The 27,103-nt window shown below is 48.7% G+C and overlaps 1 protein-coding gene across 3 annotated transcripts in view; it reads left to right on the top strand.

Annotated features, from left to right (window-relative positions):
• SEMA5B (semaphorin 5B) overlaps window positions 1-27,103 on the top strand; it is a 56,164-nt gene that overhangs the window by 16,399 nt on the left and 12,662 nt on the right. For all 3 annotated transcript variants that reach the window (XM_037840624.1, XM_037840691.1, XM_037840542.1), the window contains exons 2-10: window positions 2,757-2,960; window positions 7,936-8,035; window positions 11,569-11,614; window positions 20,988-21,050; window positions 21,448-21,546; window positions 21,990-22,203; window positions 22,944-23,229; window positions 25,501-25,636; window positions 26,847-27,060. In XM_037840624.1, coding sequence (XP_037696552.1) covers window positions 2,757-2,960; window positions 7,936-8,035; window positions 11,569-11,614; window positions 20,988-21,050; window positions 21,448-21,546; window positions 21,990-22,203; window positions 22,944-23,229; window positions 25,501-25,636; window positions 26,847-27,060 — 1,362 coding nt within the window. The remainder of the gene's footprint in view (window positions 1-2,756; window positions 2,961-7,935; window positions 8,036-11,568; window positions 11,615-20,987; window positions 21,051-21,447; window positions 21,547-21,989; window positions 22,204-22,943; window positions 23,230-25,500; window positions 25,637-26,846; window positions 27,061-27,103) is intronic.

Raw genomic sequence — 27,103 nt, 5'->3', positions numbered from 1 at the left:
AGAGAAATTCTTCATTCTTTTCTGTACTGCATAGCAATCCATTGCTAAGCTAGACCATAGTTTATTTAATAATCCTGTTACTGGGTATTTGGTTGTTTTCTGTCTGCAGTCGTTTCAAAAAGTGCCCCAGTGAAAATAATCTTGCCCATAAGTCACTTTGTGCAAGTGCAAGTGCCTCCGTAGCCTATTACTGCCCCAGCTATCTGTGTCAGAGGATTAGGTTTGTTTTATTTCCTTTCAATTTACAATGTGTTGCAGATGGATACTTATGTAAAATTCAATACAAGTGAATCACTAGAGAAATGAATTGGGGAAAAAAACATGCAAAATACAAGCCCCAATATTTTATTATTTGAGTCAATAGAGATAAAATTCCTCTGTCAACTTACTGTAAAAGTTTTTAAACATCTACTCTCAAATTTCTACACTTACCACAGAAGTGGTAGAGTTTGGGGATCAACACTGGTCTGTGGACCACACTTTGAGAAGTGCTGGTCTGTTCTCCCAGGAATTAGATTGCTAGGTCAAAGGGTAAATTCATCTGTCATTTTGCTAGATATAGCCAGATTTCTCTCCACGTGGGGTTCTACCATTTTGCACACCCACCTGCAATACATCAGAGTGCCCATTTCCCCAGAGCATCACCAAGGGTGTGTCAGCTAATTTGGATTTGTGCTAAACTGATAGGTGAGAAGAGGTACATCAGTGAAAGTTTTAATTTTCTTTGCTCTTGCTATGAGTGAGAATAAACATCATTCATACTTTTTTAAAATTGTGGTAAAATTCACAAAATGCAAAATTCACCATTTTAACTATTTTAAACTATACAATTCACTGGCATTTAATAAATCCACAATGTTGTGCAACCATCACCATTATCTACTTCCAGAACATTTTCATCACCTTAAAAGGAAACTCTGTTCCATTGGTCACTCCCCATTCTTTCCTACCCACCAGCCCCAGGCAACCTCTAATCTGCTTTCTATCAATGGATTTGCTTCTTCTGGATATTTTATATAAAGTGAATCATACAATATGTGGCCTTTTGTGTCTGGCTTCTTTCATTTAGCATGATGTTTTCAGTACTTCATTCCTCTTTATGACCAAATGATGTTCCATTGTATGGATGTCCCACTTTGGTTTATCCATTGTCGGTTGATGGACATTTAAGTTATTGGTTATTGTGAATAGAGCTGCTATTCATATGCAGATTTTTGTTTGAACACTTGTTTTCAATTCTTTTGGAATGTATACCTGGGAATGGAATTGCTGGGTCATATGGTAATTCTATGTTTAACTTCCCGAGGAACTGCCAAACGGTTTTCCACAGTGGCTGCACCATTTTAAAATTCCCAACAGCAGCGTGTGATGGTTCCAGTGTCTCCACATCCTTACCAACACTTATCCATCTTTTTTATTTTAGTCATCCTAATGGATATGATGAGGTGCCTCACTGCAGTTTTGATATGCATGTCCCTAATGATAATGAAGTTGAACATCTTTTTATGTGCTTGTTTGCCACTTGTATAATCTTTTTCGGAGAAATGTCTATTCAAGTCCTTTGCACATTTTGAATTTGGTTGTTTGTCTTTTTGTTGTTGAGTTGTAAGAGTTCTTCATATAGTCTAGATACAAGACTATATATTCTGGATGCTAGATCCTTATCAGATACATGATTTGCAAATATTTTCTCCCGTTCTGTGGGTTGTCTTTTCATTTTATTATTATTGTCTTTTTATACACAACAGTTTTAAATTTTGATGAAATCCAATTTATCTATTTTTACTTATTTTGCTTGTGCTTTTGGTGTCATAGTTAAGAAACCACTGCCTAATCCAAGGTCATAAAATTTATCCCTATGTTTTCTTCTAAGAGTTTCATAGTTTTAGCTGTTAAATTTAAGCTTTTGGTCCATTTTGAGTTCATTTTTGTATATGGCATGAGGTAGGGGTCTAACTTCATTCTTTTGCATGTGGAAATCCAGTCGTCATATTTTTAAACCCTGTTTGTATTTATAGTCTTTAGCCATTTTTCATTGGATTATTGGTCTTTTTCTTCTTGATTCATAGGAGTTCCCTATATTGGGAATATTAGCTCATCATCTATGATACGAATTGCAAACATTTTTTCCAGTTTGTCATTTATCTTTTAATTTTGCTTCAATTATGTTTTGTTTGGGGGTTGGAGAATGTGGAAGTTTGAAATTTTTATATAGTCAAATTTGTCAATCTTTCATTTTATGGGTTCTAGATTTTGAGTCATGGTTTTCCACTCCCAGGTATAAAGGATTTGCCCACATTTTCTTCTAGTATTTTTGTGGTTTTATTCTTAACATTTAAATCTTTTGTTCATTTGAAACTTTTCCTAGTGTAGGGAAAGTTATGAATCCAACTTTATCTTTTTACAAATGGCTACCCAGTTGTTTCAGCACAATTTATTAAAACATCCATCTTTACCCCTAAGATACCACCTTTATCCTTAAAACCAATTTTAAACCATTTGGTATCATAATAACAAAGGCTCTGTAATTTGTCAGTTTTGTCCACAATACCATTACAAGGAAAATTAGCTTTCAAGATATGATCTATAACTTTGCATTACTAGAGCAGAGTAAACTCCAAGTAACATAAATAAAATATGAATTTATATTTTAAAAAAACCCAAAGCACTGTGGGGCCGCTGACCACCACGAGGTAATTGTGAGAAGTGGCCCTCGATAGCGGGAGCACTTGGTGAGACTGAGTGTTGCATTGCAGGTCTTCTCCCCAGCCTGCCTCCGGGAGCTAGGACTGCGGAGGGGCCCGCCATGGTGGTCCCAGGACCCCCAACTTTTACCCTGTTGCTGCCCAGCCTCACCCTGCTGGCGTTACACCTCTCCAGCTCCCAGGACGCATCCAGCGAGCCCAGCAGTGAGCAGCAGCTATGCACCCTGAGGGAGCGCCCCGTCGTGGCCTTTGCAGGTGAGAGCCACTGCCCCCTCGGTCCTTTCTGCACTGACTGTGTCCTCAAGGGCTTTCGTCGACCTCAGCAGGGTCTTTCTGACTGCTGGAAATCCTGTTGGGTATGCAAGCTTTTCCTCTGGAGCAGATGTTTTAAGAAGGATGGGCAGTGATGGGCCAGGGAGGTCTGAATTTAGTCCTCAAGTGATGTATCCATGGAGGGAAAAAGTGGTCTTTGTCTGGGATTCCTTTGCTAGAGAATGAAGTCGTGGAAGCCCTGGCTGAGGGGGACAGGAGCTGGTTGGCAGTCTCAACTCTCGCTCCTCTGGAAGCGTGGGCTCCATTTCTTGGCTTCCCTGGAGGGAAGAATGAAAGTGACTCACCCATTAGGACATTCTTGGAGCTCTCTGGAAAGCTGCCTTCTGCTCTGAGACCACTGCGGGAATGACCCTTTTTGGGGTCCTGGGAACTCCCAGGGATAGGGGCCCTAGTGACTAATGCTCCTAATGTTTGTCAAGGAGGGGCATTAGAAGCCCCAAACAAAACACAAATATAGAGCATCTGGACGATTCTGCCCATTGCCTGTTGACCAGTTGTGGCATCCCTGGTTGTGTTATGACCACACAGATATCTCAGGCTCCATCACTGAAATAGCAGCTCACACTGGGGTCTGCAGAAGTCTCAGGGCCCCCAGGTTCTTAAGTCTGACAAACACTGCCTTATTTCCTCCTCATAATGACCCTGTGAGGTAGGCAGGACCAGTCCATCACCTCCCTTTACAAACAGGAAGACTGAGGCAGAGAGTTTGGGGTTCCCTGGCAGGATCCGTGCTCTCTCCACTGCCCATGGCAGAGCCACCAAGTGCCCCTAGTCAGCTCCTCCACCCTCGGGCGCCTGAGGCGGGAGGTGTGCGATTATCCACAGCCAGTGGCGTGGGGAAAGATGGAGAAATAGATCAACGAGTCCAAGGCTGGGGTGGGATTTGGGGGGGTGGAGTGTAACAGCGGTATGGATAAGGGTCCGGGGGCTGCTCGGTGGGAAGGCTAGGGGCGTTCTGGAAGGGTGGGATCCCAAGCTGGAGGTGGGTTCTGGGAGGAAGATTTCCAGCTGTCTTCTCAGTGCTGTCTTATTTGAGCTGGGATCCGGGGCTTTGAAGGCTTAAGTGGATTAAAGTAAATTAGCAGTGTCCTTAAGCCTACAAAATGCATGAACACCCTCAGACTCCTGATGGCTCTCACGGAGGGGCAGGACCAAGGGGGTAGGGTGTGGAAGGAGGGGTTTTCTTAGGGCTGTCTCCCTCACCTTGGGGGCCCCTGGGGCAGCTCCTAATGAACGTTTCCTCTCAGGGGCTTTGCTGGGGGCAGATCCCTCTTGGCCCCCTGGCTCGCTATCCCCATGCCTGGGTTCCTTGAGGTCATTTGTGATCTTCAGACATGAACTACTTGAGTGAGATGGACTTGGGACTTCTGGGTTTTAGCACTGAAAGCCCCGCGTACCGGGAACGCCCTCAGTCCCAGGCAAACCGGGAGTCGGGCATCCTAGACGGACAGCCCTAGGCAGTCACATCATCTCTGCCTTTGACCCCCACCCCTGCACCTCCTGGCCTCCCCCCACCCCCACCTTCCCCTCTTCCTGGTTCCAACTGCTTTGGGTTTTCCTATCTATTCACCAAAATTGTTTTGGGTCCTGCTTAGTGCCACTCTGTGGGGCCTCAGAGGTGAGCAAGGGTTTCCTTTGAGCACTCAGTTATTTTGTGGTTTGTTAAATGTCCCCGTGACTTCCTTTGGTCACTCCCCAGCACAGCTGGTCCTGGACTTGGACTGGTTCTCTTGGCTCCCCACAAGCCTTAGCACCGCGGAGCACACAGTAGGGCTTCAGTTCACCTTGGATAATTGTACTCTGGGGGATGCTGTATTTCAAGAAGCTGCCACAAATCCAGCACAGCACCATCCCCAGCCTCCCAGTTCCCCTGGATGCTCCACTTTATTTCTAACTGATCTGACCTGTCGTCTTCTGACCAAGGTCGCTGTGAGTCACCCTCTCCCCTGACTCCTGGCTGATCTGTGAATAAACCCTAAACACCCTGGAGGAGCTGCCAGTTGCAGAATCTAGCAGATGTTTTTCTGTGTTGTAAGGTTAAATTTTCTCCTGTGGGTTTCCTTTAAGAGGGGCCCACCTGTGTTTTGTCTTTGGCCAGCCTGTTATTCCATTTGGCACACAGTTACCCGTCTAGGCAGCAGGGAGAAGCCAGCCTGGAGTTAAACACTGGCAGTGGTTAACCCACAAAGTGGGTAATTGAATTGACTATAATTAAAATCACAGGAGCATCATGGAGAATGTCACTTTTCTCTTAAAGTCACCGTCCAAAGCCTTCGCTGCACAAGGAGCTCAAAACGTGCTTGGTGTTTTAAAGACAGCCTTCCCTCCGGTCCCTGTTGCCTATTTAATAAAAGGAAGTTGGCTCCCTTCCCAAGACAGCTTCCCCGGGATCACGGTTCCGCGCCTGACCGTGTCTATTCCGCCTTGCCCAATCCCCTTTGCCACTGTTGGTCCTTCCGGGGAAAGGGGAATGGGGCAACAACTAGAAGGGGGCCACCACCCTTCACTCCCCCTTCTCCACTTCCCTGTCTCCATCACCCCCACGTCATCCCAGCTCCTGCCTTGTTTCCTTTCCCAGTCTCCTCCTTCCCAAGAAATGCCCTGAATAAAGACTGAGCAGCAAAGTTCCTAGATGGTGTTTCTCCCAGTATTTGCTGCAGATTGTCATGCCACCTCTTTCCCCATTCAGCTGCCCACATTTGGAATACCCATGTCGGAAGGGAAGGAGGGATACCCAGTTGCTGTTGTTGAGGAGCACCCAGTCTGATGGAGGCAGGCAAGCCCCTCACCCCCACCCCCCTTTCTCTCTCTCTCTCTCTCTCTCAAGACACACACACACACACACACAGAAACCAGACTTGAGCACAGAGTAACAATAACATATGGTATGAATGGAACATATAGGGTAGAGAGAATGCAGAACAAAATAATGATCAGGGTGAAGTTATAATCAAGGAAGACTTCCTGGAGAAGGAGGACCCCTGATTTAGTCTTAAAGGTTGCATAATATTCCACCAGAATTTCTGAGTGTGGCTCTGAGGTCAGTTAAAAACCCTTCCCACCCCTGACTCCAGATCCTCTCCTTACTGCCAATGTTCCCCAAATACCATTGAGGCTATGTGACAATTATTGCCAACCCCTAGTCACCTGCTGGGGCAGAGGCAAGCCCAAGGGGTGTGCTTCGTTTTGCTGCAGAATGTCTTCTTTTCTTTTTTTAATCGAGCATCTGAAAAACATCCAACTCCACAAAACCTCCAGTTCTCCAGGGAGCGATTAAGTGTTTGCCTGTCGTGCAGAAATGAAGGGCTGCTTTTACTCTGTAGTGGAGGGATAATGAGCGATGATTTATTTCCCTTGGATTACATGCGTGCACATACACACACACACACACACATACACACTCTCCTCTGGGCCTTCTGTGAGAGGGTCGCTAATGCACCATGGGGAGAAGGTATAGTGCCTCTCATTTCCCCTTCATCTCTACCCCCATTGGCATGAAAGTTCCTCTCCCCCATGGCTGTCTTGTTTCTAGTGCCAATTCCCTCCCCTCCGTGAGTAGGGGGCTGAGTGAATGCTATTAAGGGGCTGTGGGTAAAGATGGGAGAGGTGGGTCTCCAGCTGGACAGAAAAGGGGAAAATCAGCTGGGCTCTGTTCTCTGGGTCCGGGCCACTCCTCCCCCACACGTCCAGGGGGCTGTGGGGGTGCGCTCTTTGCCCCACCCAATGCCCATGAGGCTTTGGCCTTAGCTGGGAAGAGTCTTTCTTGGAGACAGAGATGGACACTGACCACCCACCCTCCCAACCTCCCATCTCTGAAGTGCCTTGTTTGGAAACCTGATTCTCCTCGTGTAGAAGGGAGTTGAGGATTATTCATTCCATTCATTCACGCACTATTGGGTGCTGGGCTGGGCCTGGGGATCCAAGGAGCAAGTTTTTTCAAGCTTCTGAGGGCAAGCCACCAGCTGTAGACACAGCATGATGGGGGCTATGATGGTGGTAAAGCAGAGGGCTAACGGAGCCCTCACCTCCCATCTGGGAAGGCTTGTTGGAGACGGCCGCCGTGGGGATGGGGGAGAACGAAGTGCACAGGTTTGGAGGCTCCTGTGGGATGGACTTGAGAAGTGCACAGTGTTCAAGTTTAGTGTGGCTGGGGTGGAGCGTTTGAGGGAGAATGTAAAAGATGAAGCACCCATTTTTTTCCAGTTAATTTGTAAATAATTAAGTAAGCATCATACGTGTACCAGGCATTTGACTTAGGAGGAACGTGGAGCCAGAACCTGAAGGCCTTGGAAACCACAAGGAGTTGGGCGTTTCCCTGGGAGCAACTAGGAGCAATTGAAGCAGGAGAATGACATAACCAGATTTGCATTTTAGAAATTCTTCTCTGGTTGCCTTGTGGGAAATGGACTGGATGGGGCAGGAGAGGAAGACAGAGACCAGTAAGGAGGCTGTTGGCACCAGTCCCTGCAAGCCATGATAGTGGCTTGGATCAGGGTTTGTGTGTGTGTGTGTGTGTGTGTGTGTGTGTGTGGAGAAGGAAAGAAGTGAATGGATTTGAGAGACAGTTTGGAGGTAGAACAGACAGGATTTGCTGGTATGTTCAATATAGCAGGTGAGTTTCTGGGAGGAGTCAAGGGCAATTACAGGTTTCCCTTGGGATGGCTGGGGGAAGGAAGAGCCCTTTTCTGAGCTAGGGACCATCACCAGAACAGTGCTCCCCCACCCTGTCCCTACCTGGTCACACAGTGGCTACTGGCACAGGTGGGCTGGACACCAGGCCTCTTGGGTGCCTCCTGCCCCACTTCACCCTGAATTCACCCCTATGCTCTGGTCTCATGCTGGTGTGGTGGGGAGCCCCTGGTCGACAGTAACCCATGGTTGCCTCTCCACCCACCAGATCTAAAGCCGTGGGTCTCTAACTTCACCTACCCTGGAGCCCGAGATTTCTCCCAGCTCGCTCTAGATCCCTCCAGGAACCAGCTCATCGTGGGAGCCAGGTAATGAGGTGCCAGGAGGGCAGGGGTTGCTTTAGAATTGGGTGGAGGGAATATTATTTGGGGTAAGCCTGCTGGTGGGCAGGCCTGCAACCTGGGCCCGTGTTTGTCTCTGTTAGGCCCTCTCTGTGTGAGTGTCTGTCCCCCACCCCCGACAGAAGAAGAATGAGGACACTGGGTGGGAGTTGATGGGTGGGGGACATGACCCCTGGACCTCCTGATCTCAACAAGCCTCATATCTCAATGGTTGCAGTTGTTGAGAGCAGGGTCACCTGCTGGCCATCTCCCGCCCCCTGCCCCTGCCCCTGCCCTGCTGCCAGGACCTGCTATGGGTGTCCTCCCAGGGAGCTCTGGGAGAAGGGGCCTGGGAACCCCCTGCTGGCCGGCTGGGCACCTGCACCGGGGCAGGCCAGGCCAGGCTGACACTCCTTTTATGAAGGACCTCACTTCCCTGTTGCCTGATCTTGTTTAGAAACACTGTCCAGATCCTGTATTGAACAGATAATACTCTCTAGGTACAACCTTATGAGGTAGAGTAGGAGGAGGTAATTCCTCTCAAAATCATAGACCGTCAGCTCCAACAGGGTAGGGAGCTTAGAGATGGTCTATGCCAGTAGTTCTCAAAATGTGGTCCCTGGAGCTGCATCACCTGGAAATTTGTTAGAAATACACATTCTCAGGCTCTGCTTCAGACCTACTGAATCAGAAACTGGGATGGGACCCAACAATCTATGTTTCATTCAACACACCCTCTAGGTGGTGATGCACATTCAAGTTTGAGAATGGATGTCTAGCCCATTGCCCTCATTTAAAGCATGAAGAAATGGAGATCCTGAGAGGTGCCCTTCCCAAGATCACACACTAAGATGACAAGAGTATAGGACTAGAATACGGGTCTCCCAATCCTGGGCTAGAGTTCTTTCTTTTACATCCATGTTATTGACTCTGGCTGCACTGAAGCTCTCCAGCCCCCAGAGGTTCTGATTCAGCTGGTCTGGGGTTAGGGGATGGTGGCCACCAAGGGCGGCACTTCTGGGCCATCCTTGACTTCTGGGCTTTCTTCCATGTCTCGTCCCTCATTTGCTGTGTGAAAAGGAAGCAAGTCAAGGAGAAAGCTCTGGACTAGGATCACATGAGCTGGGTTCTTATCTTGGGTGATCATGACTTTGAGCCTTAGTTTCCTTATCTGTAAAATCTGGATTCTAGTCTCTGTGCTGTTAAGCCCACAGGGCTGTTGTGAACCTAGGGCTGAAAGCATTTTGAAATCTGTGAATGGTGGCCAGTGTTCATTCTATGCCTGCCGTGTGCTGGGCACTAGTTTTTGCACCATGCATGAAGTAAATCATCTCATCCGTGTAGTAAATCATCTAACCTTCATGATAACCCCAGGAAGTGGGTTCCATGGTTATCTCCATTTTATAGACCAGGAAACTGGCTCAGAAGGGTTAAGTCACTTGCTTCTGATCACTCTGCTCTCCCTGATCCTCCTGGGGCTTTCCCTTCACCGAATGTCAGCTGTGGTTATTACTTTCTATGTCTGGAAGCTTCCTGCCACAAGAGAGGAGGCTCACCTTTTCCTGGGAGTCTGAACCTGGCTATGCTCTCTGCTAACCGGGGGGAAAAATCAGTCATTTGGTCATTCATGCTTGGTGAATAGAGTAGCTTCTTCCTTCTCCCCCTTTCTCTAGGTCACTTTCCTTCCTCCTCTTCTGCCTGGAATTTATTTCCTGATTCAACCCCCTTGGGCCTCTGGAATTCAGGCTAGGGAAATGTTTTATTCATTTATACCCCATTGTGTTCCATAGGGGATTTAGGGTGGGTCAGGCTAAAGATATTTCTTTCTGTTCTCATCTCCCAGAAGAACAGACTGTGATGTGATAAATGATTTTTGATGGGGTAAAAATGAATTAAGTGATGCAATGTTTCCCCTAATTTTTTAAAGCTGTGAGTAGATGCCTGTGTTACCTGAGCACACAGCTGGGGCAGAGCCATAAGCCGAAGCCCATTTGTCCCCAGGCCAGGAGGTTGGGGTCAGGGGAAGTTCTCCTAAGGACCAAAGGAGGGGCTGAGGAGGGACAGCAGAGGCCTGGGGCCAAGGTCACGGCGTGAGGCCATCCCAGCCCCAAGACAGCAAGGAAGCTCAGTGGGGCCTGGGCCTGGAGCCAGAGCTGGAGAAGAGAAGTCTCCCAGTCGGCGGCCTCTCCTTCAGGCTCCTGGATTTGTTCAGGAGGGCCCCTCCTTTTCTTTTTGGGCCTCTCCACGACATTTTCCCTCATTTCTCTTCCCAGCACAGCTGAGGTAGGCCAGAACTTTCTAAAGTATTATTCCTAAAAATTAAAGGAATCCATGGAGACACAGCCAAAAGGAGAGAAAGAAGGAAAGAAAGAAAAAAAGGAAGGAATGGAGGGAGGGAGGAAAATTCTTTGGGGAAAACCAAAACTTTATATCTGCTTGGTATTCATACAGCCTTTTAATGTGCATTGAGCCATTTCTTCTTCCCACCATCCTGTGAATTGACAGGCATTAGTTTATCCACTTTATAGATGAAAAAACTGAGGCTCTCAGAAGGCCCCCCAGCAAACAGCTGTGTTGGAGTTCTCACTGTCTCTGCTGCAAAATCTACTCTGTGAACCTGAAATCACTTCCCTGTGACAGATGAGTTGAGTGGTTCTGTCCCGTCATAGCTCCTGAGTCTATGCAAAGTGGCCTTCTGGCTCCAGGGTCCATGCAAAGCAATTTCAGCAGTGCCTGACACTTAGGAGTGCTCAACAAGTATCTGCTATTATTATCATTATCATTATCATTATTATTTAAGATGTTTGAGCTGCAGTCTCATATGATGAAAACTGTGTTGGAGAAAGATTAATCTGGCAGCCCCTGCAGGCTAGAATGGGGAAAAGAGAATATGGGGTGGTGAATGGGCTAATTTGGGCAAGAGGAGACTAGGTAGACCAAGGAGGTGACCATGGAAAGGTCCAAACCAGGAGAGAAGGCAGGTCCAGAGTTCCTGATGCTGGAGGGATGGCAGGAGATGAGAGGCAAACAGGACTTCAGAGGCCCAAGAGTGGAGCCAGGAGGGCTGGAAGGAGAGAGGAAGTGGGTCGGGGCGATAAATGAGGGAAGTGGGGGATGGTCTAACTGGGCTTCTGAAAGAGCTCACTGAGGCTCCACAGTTACCAAGAGCAGGCTCGATGGCTTGGGAGGTGTGGGGCTGAGGGGTTCCTCTCTGGACCTGCTGGAATGACTGGGGAGTGGAGACAGCAAGGGCTTTGGGGAGTTAGACGTGACTGGGTTTTAATCTCAGCTCCTTCCCTTACTGTCTCTGCAACTTGGGTCAATTAGCCAGCCTCTGGGTGCCTGTTTCTTCATCTCCAAAATGCAGTTTTCTACATCTACTCCCAGATTTGCAGTAAAGATTAAATCAGCTAATGGACGTAGAGTCCTCCCTGGGGGTCGGACCCATGAGGCCTGAGCTGGGAGGCAGTTTCTGCCTGCAGAACCCTCTTGACATGTGATTTCCACTTCTGTTTTCACAGGAACTACCTCTTCAGACTCAGCCTTGCCAATGTCTCCCTCCTTCAGGTACATTTGCTTTTCCTCCTCTCCCCAACCTGTAATTTTCCTGGTGTTTGGGATCCAGAGGCAGGTCAGTACAAGGATTGAAATCCAGAATTCAGTCCCTAGGGTTAAAAACTTCCTCTTTTTGTTGATCGACTCACTGACTCAGACACTGGCTATCAAGGTAACTGCTGGAAAGATATTTGAGAGGGGGGACTGCAGCTACATGTACCTGTAAGCACACTGAGGGCTTCTGTATCATCCACAGGAGGTATTGATGAGGAAAGCAAGAAAGGAAAACCAGAGATAGGATGACCAGCAGTCCCTGTGTGTCTGGGATTGAAGACTTACCAGGATGCTGAACTTTCAGCGCTAAAACTGGGACAGTAGTGTGCAAACTGGGAAGGTTGGTCATTCTAAGTTCAGAGCCTAAATCCACAGGGGGGTCTCAGGTTGGGCCTCAAGGGAAAATGTGTCCCTTGCATCTTTTCTCAGGCTGACCTGAGTGATCCCAATCTAGCTCAGGATTTTCATTGAGCTGTGGTTGATTTATTATGTGCTGCCAAGAAGGACTCCCCAAGCGTAATTCCCTAAGTGCTCTGGGAGGCATTTTAATGAGATTCCTTGATCCAGAACATTTATCCCAGATTGAGAAACAGATGCCAAAGCATCCCTGCAGAGGCTGAACATTCTAGAGAAAGGAAGGCCATCTTCATCATCCTAAAATGAGGGAAGAGCTTCAGAGCCTGTCACGTCTGGGAGGCTTATTGTTCTCCCAATGATCCAGTATTCATTGAGCACTTTCTGGATACCAGAACTGAGCTGGGGGCTGAGGGAGGTATTGGGCAAATTCTCTGACCTGTAGGGCTCACAGTACAGTCAGAAAAAGATAATGAATGGCACATGCAACCTAATTATTGAGTGGTATAGAGTTCCTCAAGTGCTTGAATGTTTGGAATAGTTTAACTCCAATGGGCAGCCAGGGAAGGGGAGACCTCCTCAGCGAGCTGCTCTCATTTCTTCCCACTGCACCCGAGGCAATCCCCAAGAGGCACTGCAGCTCTGGGTGGTCGTCGGATGTGAGAGGTAAGGGAGCAGGAAAGGTGTACACATTGGAAGGGAAGGGCCAGGGGGAGCCTGGGCAAGTTGAAAGGAAACACTGTTCATCGAGTCATCTGTCTATCCTTTTCTCCATACCCTTATTAGCCAACCCACCATCCACCCATCCATCCATCCATCCATCCACCCACCCAATAAACATTTACTGAATACCTACTAAAGCCCAGGTCCTGCCTTAAGCCAAAAAGTGAATCAGGCCCAGTCCCTCACCTCAGGTAGCATGCATGTAAGAGATCCCATCTGAGTTCTTTTCCTGGATGAGGCCCATGTGGCATGTCCTGGGGCTTGGGCAGAGCAAGGCAGGGAAAGTTCCCAGAGGCAAGCTCCTGTGGCCTGACAGCTCGTCATCAGCAGCCAGTCCAGAGCCTTGTTTCCAACTGGCATCCACAGAAGATGAAGCCAGGTTGTCAAATCCTACACATCAGGCCTTGGGGGAAACCTGTGCAGAGGAGGCTTGAAGTGGGTGGGGGGAATGGATCCTGTGCCCTGAGCTCCAGGCAGCTGGCTTTTTATTAGGTTCCCATGGTCTGAAAATGAAGGTTGTCTGGGAGCAGTTAAGTAGCAGAAGGAATGAAGAAGAATAGATGCACAAATAAATAATGGCAGTGCTGTGAGAGGTGTGCAGAGAGGGTGCGTGCTGGCTGCAGTGGTGTCCCCGAGGTGCAAGGAAACCTCTGGGCTCAGTGTGGTCTGCAGAGGCTTCCCAGAGGAGCTGCCCTTGAGCTGGGGCTTGAAGGCTGGGTTTGCCAGGCAGCTGAGGAGGAGACACAGAGGTGCAAAATGGCAGGGAGCACCAAGGGGTTCTGTGTGACTGGATTAGGGGATGTGAGTGGGATTAGGGTGAAAGGTGAGGCCCAGGAAGCGAGCGAGAGGCCACATTACAGAGGATCTTGCTAGCTGAGTGGAGGGGTCCACATTTTATTTTGAAGACAATGGGAACCCATCCAATGGCTGTAAGCGAGAAGTGGCATGAATGGATTTGGTGTTTAGATCACCTGGCCCAGTGTGGAGAATTGATTAGTGGAGGAGCCAATTAGAAGACAATTGCTGTAGTCCAGGCCAGTGACGGGGAGGATTGAACTAAGGCAGCAGCAGTGCAGATGGAGAACAGAGGGAAGGGATCTTAAGGTGGCAGGCTCATCCAGCGTCACACAGCTCTATGGTCTTCTTGGAGATAGGGTGTTGGCAGCCCTGTGGGACTTAGCAAATGCTTGGGCCTAAGTGATGACATCTAGGTCACTGGCTTGCACAGCTGAGTACCGTAAATTTAGATGGGGAATGGAGTCACCCATTCATTAGGCCACTGAGTCTTCCTTGGCTGCCCACTAGAATCACCAGGGGAGCTTTAAAACACACTGCTGTCTGGGTCCCCTCTCTGAGATTCTGATTTAGTTGTTCTGGGGTATAGCCTGGGCCCAGGGATTTTTAAAAGCCCCCAGGTGATTCCAGTGTGCAGCCAAATTTAAGAATGACAACTCTAGGATGTCAGGAAGGCCTTGTCTGTAGAGATTTCAGGCTGATGCTGCCTGGCTGGTTTGGCCTCCCCAGGGCCCCTTGACAGCTGGCCCACAGGTCACAGGTCACCACCTTATCAGACGTTAGGACTCTTGCTTGATGAACAAGGCCTGAGATTTGGTTCCTCCAGCTTGGTGCCGACATGGTCTAAGCCCTGGTCTTACACCTTATACCAAGCCCATAACTCGTGGTTGGGGCAGGGGCTCAGCTTCAGGAGGGTCTCTGAAGGGTCCTGCAAACCAGCCACAGGAGCACCAGGAATTGGTTTTGCCATGTTCCTCATGTGTCTCTTAGGGGCTAGACGTCAGGAATTTAGATGGAATTCTCCATGACAGAACTAAGGTGAGAAATAAAAATATTTTGTGTTCACATTTCCACTAGTGGGTACCACCTGGCCACAAAGGGGAGAGAAAAAGAGAGAGAAGATGAAGCTGGTGGCAGGTGCTCAGGGCCTGCCCCCTGGTCTGGTTGCCATCTGGCCTGGTAGGAAGTCCTGACTTTTGACTGTAAAAGCCCGACTCCAGCGAGGGCCTCACCATCTCCCTGTCTGGGACTCCTGGTCCTCACTTATAAGCTTTCAGTCCTCAGCATCCCCTATCAGAAGTGGCTCATGACAACCAAGTGCTAAACAGGAGCTGCACCACTTTGTGTCGGGGAGGCAGGGACAAGGCCCCCAGCCCAGCTTCCTTTACTCCCCACTCTGCAGATACACGTGGGTTGTAACGCTTTGCTTCTTTACAGAGCCAGCAGATCCTCTCGCTCAGCCCCAGGGTATAATTTAACTGAACTTAAAACTCAACAGCTTTATTGATAATTTAAATAATTAACATTCCTTAAAGAAAAATACAAATGCAAACAGTTTATGCAAACCAGAGTCCATTAAAGCAATGTCTAAGCACCTCACCCCTATTAAACTATTTATGTAAACTACTATTCCTTAAGGAAAATCAAAACTCCAATTCTCCAAGCATTGAAGGGAGGAGAGAAGCAGCTTTAGCCAGGAGGCAGTGTGTGTGTGTGTGTGTGTGTGTGTGTGCGCGCGTGTGCATGTGCGTGTGCACATGTGGGAGGGGGGCCTGAGGAAAGGGTAGGGGAGACCAAATCAGGTCAGCTGTGATGGTTATTTATCAGTGTAATTTAGTAAACCGGTCTTGGGAAAGAAAAGGAGACAAATGGTCAACAGTGTCAGGGGCTGCTCAGAGGGCCAGCATGATAAGCAAAAGAGAACCAACTTGGATTTGGCAACTAGGAGCTCATGAGCTACCTTTGCTAGGACAGTTCCAGGGGGGCTAATTGCCATGGATTTACGATCTTGGGTTGCCAGATGGCCTGCAAGTGCAGAAGTGGGGACTATTCCACACACATGCATGAGGATGCATAGTGGGGCTTTGTTGGGGGCTGGACAGACATTGAGGCTGGTTCCTGAGCTCTCTTCCAGCTTACCCCCACATCTTCCATGCTAGAATCTGGCTGCCTTAGGGTTGTTTAAGATTTAAACTCTGCTCACAAGATGTTTTAATGTTGAGCCATCGTTTCTGGCTCACAGGTGTCTAGGGGAGTTGGTGAGCCTGCAAGGAAATCCTCCTGGTTCCTGGTGACTCACCTACTCTCTCCCATAGCACATGGCTATGCAGTCACAGTGTTACTAGGACTATGGTCCTGGACTTGCTGGGACAGGCCTATGTTAAGGTATTCTGTATAGCAGATTGCTCATCCATGTCTATCTCCGCTCCTCAAGACCCCACTGACAGGACAGCAAGAAATGAGAAAGGTACAGAGTCACAATGACAGAGAGAACAAAAGAGGAGATATCAGTGAAAGGAGATTGAACACACAAGCAGAAGGACCAGAGAGCAGCTGAGAGTGACATTTTGGAGAACAACTGCAGCTTAGAGAGACATTTTGGAGACGGCCGTTGAAAGTAGACTTTTGCTAGCCCGGAGTTTGCCTGGGAGAAACTAAGAGAACACCCCCAGATGCCTAGAGAGAAACGTCCTGGGAGAAAACCATTTTGAAACCAGAATCCCGGAGCAGATGCCAGCCATGCGCCTTCCCGCTGACAGAGGTTTTCCGGACACCATTGGCCATCCTCCAGTGAAGGTACCCTTTTGTTGATGCCTTTGTTTGGACACTTTTACGGCCTGAGGACTATAACTTTGTAACCAAATAAAACCCCTTTATAAAAGCTAATCCATTTCTGGTATTTTGCATAATGGTAGCATTAGCAAACCAGAACACTTACTATCTAGTGTGACAAGATGTTTCAGACTCACCTTGCACATTCCCTGCTCCAGACCTGGAATCAGCATTTCTCCAAGAAACCCTGGCTCTTCTCAATGGGAAATGGTTAGTGATGCTTTTAAAATATGAATAAATTGCCAGACATTTGAGAAAAACCTTCAAAGTGAAAGAGAAAGACCAAAACAAACAGGCAAACAGAATGAAGGAAGCTGTAAGAAAGTGACATTACAAGAAATAGAAGAAAATCTTAAAAGAATTAATTAGGAAAAAACTAGTGTATTCATAGATATTAAAATATTTTTATTTATAAAACAATAAATTCAAAATGATTGGGAAAATAAAAAATTGAATTGAAGGATCAGAAAACAAAGTTGAAGAAAAATCTTCCAGAAATTAGAACAACAATAAAAAAACAAGATTTGAAAAGGAAGAGAGAAAATATCAGAAAACTGGGGTATCAATCCACAAGAGCCAATACTGGGTTGAATTAATAAAAGTTCCAAAGAAGAGAGCAGAAGAAAAGGTGAGGAAGAAATTGACTGGAAATTGGTAAGAAAATTTGTCATAACAGAGGACAAGTCTCCAACCTGAAATGGCTGGCTGAGTCCCCCACAGAGACACATAATAAGGCATATCATTGTGAAATTCAGGACTCTGTTGTTAGAGAGAAGATCCTGAGATTTCTAGAGGCTAAAGAAAAAAGAAAAAGAAATGGTCACTACAAAATATGGGGAATAAGAATCACATCTGACCTCTCAACAGCAACTCTGGGATCTAAAAGACAATGAAGGAAAAAATGCCTTTAAAATTAGGAGTGAAAGATTTTCAACGTACAATTCTACATCAAGAGTATCAATCAAGTATGAAGACAGAATAAATCAGACATGCAAAGATTTTTTAAAAAAATTGATCTACAGTGTTCTTTTTTCTTAGGAAGATAATGGAGATGTGTTTTACCAAAATAAGCAAGTAAATCAAGAAAGGAGAAGACATGGGGTTCAGAAAACAAGAAAAGAGCGAAAGAAAGTCCCAGGTCAATAGTAGAGTGGAGTAACTAGTCCATCCTGGGGCAGGAGGAAGAGGATGGGAACTAACTAATCATGTGATTCATTTGAGTGTGTACTTAGAAAATGATATTGGGAGGGATTTGTAAAACTTGTTGGGCATTTGGAAAAAATTAATGATTGGTACATTACAAAACAAGTAACTGAAAAAAATCAAGACAATTATTCAGTCCAGGCAGAATGAAAAAAGAAGTCAAGAAAGGAAACCTCATCAGAATACACATATTTCATTGCTTCTCAGACGCACATTTTCACGTTTTTCCAGTCAGTCTATGGTCATTATCAGCCAGACTGCAGTTGTGACGACGTAGTTGTCATTGTCCGCACAGGCGTGACGTTGGTCAGTGCTCCTGGTGACCTGCCCAGACAGCAGCAGCGTCTTGAATTTTAGTCAAAGACCAATTTAAGGTCATAGGAGGAAGAAATATAAGTCCTGGTTTGTCTGAAACCTTGTGTGGACACCTTCTGTTAAGATCAAGAAAGTGCTGACATCCAAACTTGCAGAATGGGTTCAATAGTTTGAAGAAAATCCTGGGGACCAGAGTGGAGTGCTCTTTAAGAATTGATGCATCACTGACATCCTAGGTGTTCCAAGAGTGGTTCTGTAAAAAATTAAAAAATAAAAAATAATGGACACTGACAACTGCTAGGAAAGTAATTCGGAATAGATGAACTCTGAATTCAAAGAAGTTTTAAGGATATTTAACCAATTAATTTCACTTACATTTTTCTTTTTTGTATGCACAAGATTGATGCATAATAAAAATACTTACAAATAAGTCTATAGTGTACCCTCAATAAATTTATATTAAAAATGTAAATAAGAGAGCATTGTGTCAGAGTTTGGCAGCATATTTTCTTTCTTAGAGGTTCATAATACAATTGATGGAATCTTATATTTAGTGGAATCCTGGTGGCAGTGAATAATTTTTACATATTTATAATAATGTAAATACTGATGTTGATGTTAATTAAAAGTATGAAATAATTACAGTGGGAGGAGAGGGGAAGAGGGGAAGTATATGTGTGTTTCGGGTTGGGGAACAATGGGGATGGGTTAATGAGAACAATCTTCAACTCCCTACAGGAAGTCAAAAGATGAAGTCTTTTTGAGAAACTGGCTATCAAAACAAAATAAAACAGAAATAGATAAGAGTTAAAAGTGGTTGGTTGTCCTTGGATTAGGGTAAGGAAGGAGTGGGTTCCTTTTTAGTAAGTTTTTTTTTTTTCCATGCTATCTAACTTTTAAATTATGTGCACCATTACTTTGGTAAACTAAATTTTTAAAATAAATGAAAAATAAAATGACTCAAAAGACTTGTTCTGTGCCGTTTTCATTATAAATATACATATTCTTTTCAGGCCATATGCTCTAATTTTTGATTTGCGAAATCTATTCACTGCAAGAAGCTGCAGGATATAGCAGAAAGAGCTTAGCTCTGGAGCAGTGTCTGGGTTTGCTTCTTGGATCTGTTGCTTGGTATCTGTGTGACCCTGGGCAAATTGCTTAACCTCTCTGGGCTTCAGTATCCTCACCTGTAAAATGAGCAAAAGGCTATACCTAGTTCACCAGCTATTGTGCATTTCAAAGAGAGAAAGTGTGTCAAGTCCCTGGCACAGTGCCTGTCACACTGTTGCACCCAGTGTAATTGTATCTTACTCCTTTGTATTGTATAACCTGCCCCCCTCCCAATGTGAGTCCCACCCCATAGGAATGGGCCACACCCACCTCCACAAGCCCTGTGCTCACCAGCCCCAAGGTCCCAGCAAGCTCCCTTTGCACACACAGTCCCCCCAGAGCCTCCTACTACGACAGAGATAGGCCGGGACATCTGCAGTGTATGTGGATCATTGCTCTTTTTGGCCCCCAGAGGCCCCGAGGTTTCTTTTTTATGTCCCTCTCTCCTCTCAAGTCAGGCTCACCCGGGGAGCTGATGGAGTCCCGAGTATGACGATCATGCCATTGTTTCTGCCCAGATTAACCAGAGAACTTCCGTGGCCGGAAGCCAGGGGTCATTTGTCCTTCTCCCAGATGTGGGAGAAGCAGAGCCTTGAGCTCCAGGCCCAGCATCGTGGGATGCACCCAGCCTGCTCACGGGTCTGAATGACCAGAAGGATGACCAAGTGGTCAGCTGGCTCCCGAATCCAGGACCTGCAGGACTCAGTCCTCCTGCCCCACAAATCAGCCACCTCGGGGCTGCGGGAGGGCTGCAGTGTGGGGAGCAGACAGCAGCCTGCCGCTGCCTCTCCGGCCCCGTCCTCCCCTCCACCCCCAGGCCCTGAAGCTCTGCCAGCAGTGACTCCACAGCTAGGAAGTGATTTGTTAGAAATTAAAAGCAGGTGTTTTGTTTTTGTTTTTTTTCCCTTCCCGTTTGGATGGGAGAGCTGCTTGCTCAGGGCCTCCTCTCCCAGAACAGGTAGGCAGTTCATGTTTATACATGTGACCCAGAAATATGTAATGAGCCACCCACCAGGGCTGTTGACCTTGCCTGGACATGAAAAGGATCTATTACTCCTCCCTTCGGCTGGGATGTCAGAGAGGAGAGACAGAGCAGGTGGAGGGAGAGAGGGGCCCCTGGCTCGGGCACAGCCCTCCCCTAATGCCGGGGGACTCGATGACGTGGTGCTGTCCTCTGGATTCCTCAGCGAAGGCTGTGTCCCCAAGCACAGTGCGCTGTAGCAGGGCGTGAGCGGCGCTACAAGAGAAACAAGAAGAGTAGCACAGAATTGGGGTGGGGTGGGGGGCGGCAATAAGGAAAGGGGAAGCCCTGGTCCTAGGCCCCTGACACAGTGGGAAAAAGAGGAAAAAACACGCATCGCCTTTGGAATCAGAGGAACGCGTTTCCATTTCTTGGTCTAACACATACCGGTGGTGGGACCACAGGCAAATTACACAGAACCTCGGTTTCTGCATCTGTTAAAATACAAAACAAAACAAAAACACTTTGTAGGGTTTTAGTGGGAGAATTTAATAGATCTCCTGTATCTAGGGTTTGCAGAATCCAGCCTTACCTACCCGCCCCCCCCTAGTTGCCCCTCATTTGAGCGACATCTGGCACATAACAAACACACATTTCCTGCCTCCCGCCCAGGGCCTGGAGTGGGATCTCGGGTCCTTCTGGCCTGCTTCCTGCTCCCTGGCCGACCTGGGGAAGGAAGGACTGATGGGTCCTAGGACAGAGCTTCAGGGCTTGATGAAGCATCAGGCAGCTGTCATTCCAGGCCTTTGACCCAAGTGGGTGGGGACGGTGCCAGGGATGAGGGACGTCCACTCATTAAAAGTCTCCAGGTATGGAGATCTGGTGGCCCCCTCAAGCCCATGCGGATGCAGTGAGAGGACCCTTGCCCCGCAGGTTGCCCCCGACCCTTTTGCAGCTTCCTGTCCCTCCAGACACGGCTGCTGCCTGCCCTGGCGGAGGGTGGCACCGCCACGTGACACCTGTGTGTTCCTCCCACAGGCCACGGAGTGGGCCTCCAGCGAGGACACGCGCCGCTCCTGCCAAAGCAAAGGGAAGACTGAGGTAGGTGGCCTGGTGGTCCCTGGGGCCTGCGTGGAGCTGGCAGGAGGCGGGTGGGTGTAGGGAGAGGAGGGCAGTGTAGGCAGGTCGCCTGCTGGGGCTCTTCGTGCAGGGTGGGGGTGCAGCCCTGAAGTTGGTTCCTAGCACCTAAGTGGGAGGTGATGCTGGGGGAGAGGGCCTGGGTAGGAGGTGGTGGTTGGTGCCCCCAGCACCCTCAGAGCCCTCACAGGTGCCACCCGAACTCCACCAAGCTGCTGCCTTGGGAGCAGGGCGGGTGTGGGGTAGAGGGGAGTGATTTAGGATATTTGTGGGCCACTGTGGCACAGTGGTGTGGGCAGAAGCCCCCTAGCACTGCATTCAAGAGCCGCGTCCCCTCTGTTACTTTCTCTTCCTACCTCAGGAGGAGTGTCAGAACTACGTGCGAGTCCTGATTGTCGCTGGCCGGAAGGTGTTCATATGTGGGACCAATGCCTTTTCCCCAGTGTGCTCCAGCAGACAGGTGGGGGCTGTCAGGGTGGGGGCAGGTGGAAGGAGGCACCAAGAGGTCCTCTCCCCAGGCACAGCCTTGGAGTAGGGTTGCCAGATTTAGGGGAAAAAATACAGGATGCCTAATAAGAGTTGAATTTCAGATAAACAAGAACTACTATTTTAGCATAAGTATGTCCCATGCAATATTTGGGATATACTTACACTAAAACAGTATGCTCCCTAATTTACAGGGTCCTGACTGAGGGACAGGGGCCAGAGGCAGATGGTGCTCCTGGCAGTAGCTCCTCCCATGATGCTGGGTGCTCCACGGAGGGATTGTGGGGTGGGCAGTGCGGAGGAGGCTGGAGGTGGGGAGAGGCCCAGAGAGACTGGGGGCTGGGAGGAAACATAACACTGGTTTGGAAAGCCTTAGGGCCTGTGGGAAAAGCACCCTCTTCTCTCCCTCATTCCCAGGTGGGGAACCTCAGCCGGATCATCGAGAAGATCAATGGCGTGGCCCGCTGCCCCTATGACCCACGTCACAACTCCACAGCTGTCATCTCCTCCCAGGGGGAGCTCTATGCAGCCACGATCATTGACTTCTCAGGTCGGGACCCCGCCATCTACCGTAGCCTGGGCAGTGGGCCGCCGCTTCGCACTGCCCAGTATAACTCCAAGTGGCTCAATGGTAAGACAGCTCCAGTCCTGGGTTGAGGGCTCCCCTGGTTCTGACCCAGCCAGCCCACCCTGACCCCCTGTCTGTCCTCCTTCCTGCCTGCCTGACCTCTGGAGGGGCTCACACTTGCATGATAGAGAAAAAGGCCCAGAGGAGGGCAGATGTTTGCTCAAGGACCATAGCATGTTGGAAATGGACAGGGTGGGGGTGGGGGTGGCAGAACACAAATGACCTGGCTCCCATTCATATTTCCTGAGGACCCAGAACAGATGGAGGGCAAGCTGTGAGGGGAAAGAAAGAGTTAAGGATTGATTAGGAAAAAAAGATTATGGGAAAGAAGGGATCGGGGGAGGGTAGTATGAGAGTTTCGGGGTTGAATCCCTGCTTCACTGATAAGCTATGTGACCTTGTAAAAGTTACTTAACCTCTCTGTGCCACAATAGTCTCATCTGTAATATGGAGATAATAATAGTACTGTCCTCTTAGGTTGTTGGGCAGATCAAATGGATCAGTCCAAACAAAGTGCTTGTAATAGTATCTGGGACACAGTGAGTCCTCAATAATACATATTTATTATTATAACAGTACTGGGCATTGTAGAAACAAGAGCAGGGGTAGTTAGAGCCCTCAGGCCAGCAAGCCAGCGAAGGATGTCAGGATGCCCATCTGGGAAAACCAAAGCAATCGACTGCTGACTCTTCCCTTTCTCCCAGCTAGACTGACCCTCCTCTTGTTCCTCTTCTGCCCCCTAGAGCCAAACTTCGTGGCAGCCTACGACATTGGGCTGTTTGCGTACTTCTTCCTGCGGGAGAACGCGGTGGAGCATGACTGCGGACGGACCGTGTATTCTCGAGTGGCCCGCGTGTGCAAGAACGACGTGGGGGGACGCTTCCTGCTGGAGGACACGTGGACCACGTTCATGAAGGCCCGGCTCAACTGCTCCCGCCCAGGCGAGGTCCCTTTCTACTACAACGAGCTGCAGAGCGCCTTTCACCTGCCTGAGCAGGACCTCATCTATGGGGTCTTCACCACCAACGTGTGAGTCCCCGGCCCTCCGCCAACCCCGTGCCCACGATGCAGGGACTCGCGCGGTCCTGGCTGAGCATGTCGGCAAGCCAACCTCCGAGCCCTTGTTTCTTCATCTGTAAAGTGGGGCTGCCATGCTTACTGCACGGGTTGTCTGAGGATTTTGCAACTTAAACTGCCTTTGGAGTAGTAAGCCCTTGTTCTGGGTCACTGGGAAGGGAAGGCCAGGGCTAGATATGAGGAAATTTAAAGGGGATGGATGACGGATGGCTTCATGAAGGAAGAACTTGCTGGTGATGACAGTGAAGTAGCCTGCCTTTGGTTGAGGGCTTGGCAGCCTTAGGAAGGTCCAGCAGCATCCACTAGGGATGCTTAGAGGAAGATTGACTTCCAAGGTCCCTTCCAAACTCAGGATTCCATGATTCTGCGAAATCTAACCAGCAGAGTCTTCGGCAATGCTGCTCTTACCTGCTGTCATCTCAGGGTCCTTGACTGCACTGGGGAAGGTTGGAGTTAGACCTCCTTGTGCTTCCTGGACGTGAGGAAGGGTAGACCTCCTTCCACTGCCTCCTTCCGTGTAAAGGCCAACCCGATCAGGTTAGTACAGGGAACAATGGATGGGCAGCAGAGACCAAGGAGAGCATTTGTAGTAGAGGATGTGCCATTGTGTAGGGTTCTTTGTAAGCACATCAGAAGTATATGAGACGTAGAGTGGTGTTTGCTTAGCTTGGACTCCAGGTACCAGCACTGGATGAAGCCCAGGATAGCTATAGGAAGGACAGCCCAAGGGGATGGACAGGGATGAGAGTAAAGCCAGGAAACAGAGGCAGGAGACCATGCAAGCAGGCAGCACATGCAGCACAGCCCACACAGGCCACGAGCTGAAAGTTGGGTTGACCAGGATTAAGTCCGCACAGCGGTCAACACCACAGGATGGCCATGAGCAAAGGGCAGGAACAGCTGGAGAGGCAGCGTCATCCATGAAAAATGATGACCTCAGTGCACACTGTAAAAAGTTTATTAAGCAAGTATTTATTGAGTGCCTTCTCCATGCCAGGTGCTGGGTGGAGGATGAGGAGATACCAGTGGGCAAAAACAGAGTGGCCCTGCCCTCAAGGAGCTTACATCCTAGAGAGGGTAATGGATACTAAACAACAATTTTAATTGTGATAAATTCTATAAAGCAGAAGGGCAGCATACAGGGAAGCCAATAACAGTATGGAGGGGCTGGTGATCCGGGAAGACTTCCTATAGGAAGTGGCATCTACAGCATGAGTAGGAATTAACTGGGAGAGAAAAGCATTCCAGCCCAGGCAAAGTTTGGGGAACTGAGCAGAGACCACTGTGGCAGGAGCCTCACGGGTGAGGAGAAGAAAGATAGGAGTGCAGGCTTGAAGGGACCGGGTGGGCAGGCAATGTTTATGAGGTCCTTGTAGACTGAGTCAAGGGTTTTGATCCTAAGAGCGAGAGGAAGTTATTGAAGGGTTTGGAGCAGGGACCAGCTTGCATGTACATGCTGCAATGATCGCTCTGTGTGGAGAATGGATTAGAAGGGACGAGATGGCTGCAGGGAGACCAGCCAGGACAGTGCAGCATCTGGGTGGGAGACCAGGATGGGGCCTGAGACTCGGCGGAGGGGGGGACACATTCAAAGGCGGGATTAAATGCAAAGAACAGAACTGGAAACACTGGGTGTGGTGGTATGAGCTCTGCAAATTGTTCACATCAGACTCACAGAAATGTGTGATTCTGTGGCTGGAATGGCCCTTAGAGGTCACTGGCTCAGGGTGTTGTGGGCTACAGAATAAATCAGTGGTGTGGCAACCGGCTTTTTTTTTTTAATAAAATTAAACAGAATAGAAGGGAATAAACAAATCAGAGTATAATATATACTTAGTAAGGGTAAGTAGTGTTTCATGAAAATTCATTGGAGATATACACACACACATACAAACACACATATATATAATGCTGAGTTGTGACATAAAATATTTTTCTTACTCTGGGTCCAAAATATTTGAAAACACTGACTTTATTCCAGCCACCCACTTGATAAGGGAGTAGCACGGAAGGACCCACCAGTGTGTCTCATTTCCAGAGTGTGAGGACCATGTCTCTTCCTTCTGTGACTATCCCGTGATGCAGAGGGCACCAGGCTCATCATAGGTGCTTAATAAGCCTCAGAGCCGTGCCCTGCATGGCAGGACCTCTGGCTGTGGGGTCTACGAGGAGGGCGCCACGGGTTACAGGGAGGGCAGCATCCCACCTTCTCTTGCCTTTCAGAAACAGCATCGCTGCTTCTGCCGTCTGCGCCTTCAACCTCAGTGCCATCTCCCAGGCTTTTAACGGCGCTTTTCGCTACCAGGAGAACCCCAGGGCTGCCTGGCTCCCCATCGCCAACCCCATCCCCAATTTCCAGGTACAGCTTCTCCTCCACTTCCCTTTTCCTTACACGCCAACTGCCCCCCAACCCCTGCCTCAGCCCACCCCCAAGTCTACCGGCCACAAGCTGATTCCCAACTTCTTAGAGAAGACAAACATCAAGCCAGTCCCTGCTGGCCTATGCCCAACTCAGGGGTCTGTGATGGTTCCCTAAGAGGGTGGTAACATCTAAGACCGTGGAGTGAGAAGGGCAGAGTGGGTGGGAGCAGAGCAGGGGAGCAAGCACTGAACAATCTCTAAGGGTGACTCTATACCTCAAGGGAAGCAGGGAGATAGGACCTCAGCTCTACACAATATAAGGAGTCAAGAAAACATGCACAAGAATTCAGAGATTTTAACTAGTTTGCTCACAGTCTGCACAGCATGGGTACTAGTGCCTAGAGGATCTGTAAATGCCAGGAATGGCCAGGGCCCAGTCATAGGTGGTGGAGCATCCCCAGTCCTGTGATGGAGAAAGGGAAAGGACAACGGGACAGAGGATGCTACTGACCAGTTGACTTCTGCATGCATCTAACTTCCAGCCCAGGGGGCAGTGTGGAGCCAGGAAAAACCTCAGGCTTTGCAGTCCAACAATCCTGACTCACATCTGGCTCTTGGGCAAGTCACCCAACCTCTTTGAGTCTCTTTTTCCTTACTTGGAACACAGGGAGAATATCAGCCACCTCACAGATTTGTGCAAGGGTTGGTTGATGTGCACCTGACACCATGCTTGGAATGTAGTAGGTGCTCAGTAAACGGTGGCTCCCTTCCAGCTTTGGTTTAGGAGAAAGCATAAGAACTTCTGATCTGGAAGGGGCACAGGAGATGGAAGTCAGGGGTGGGCCCAACGTGGGGGAGTGGCACTTAGGCAACAGCATAAATTTGCAGGACACAGTTATCCGCACTCAAGTGATCCATTTATCTGAATTTAAATACTCCACCCACACACAAACACCCCTTTGCACCTCCTCCTCTTCCCCCTGCCCTGGCAGGCTCCTCCTCCCCCATCTTCCCACCTTCATTCTCCTATAATTCTCAAAGAAGAGGCATCTCTCCCTGGGAAGGGGTACAGACGATCCAGCAGGGATGTTTCCAGTAGGGGGAAAGGGAGTTGGAGAGTTTGCCTGTGGCCACCTGGGTTCCAGTAAGGAAGGAGAGCGGTAGGGACCACGGCAGCCCGGGCAACTGGGCACTCCTCCCCACTGCAGTGTGGCACCCTGCCCGAGGTGGGCCCCAAGGAGAACCTGAACCTGACGGAGCGCAGCCTGCAGGATGCACAGCGCCTGTTCCTGATGAGCGAGGCCGTGCAGCCGGTGACACCCGAGCCCTGCGTCACCCAGGACAGCGTGCGCTTCTCACACCTCGTGGTGGACCTCGTGCAGGCCAAGGATACGCTGTACCACGTGCTCTACATCGGCACCGGTGAGCACCCGCCTCCCCCCTTCTCCCTGGGCTCCGGGTGAGG

The sequence above is a fragment of the Choloepus didactylus genome, chromosome 1 (assembly GCF_015220235.1).
Source record: "Choloepus didactylus isolate mChoDid1 chromosome 1, mChoDid1.pri, whole genome shotgun sequence".
NCBI lineage: Eukaryota > Metazoa > Chordata > Mammalia > Pilosa > Megalonychidae > Choloepus > Choloepus didactylus.
This window is presented reverse-complemented; position numbering and strand designations above follow the sequence as displayed.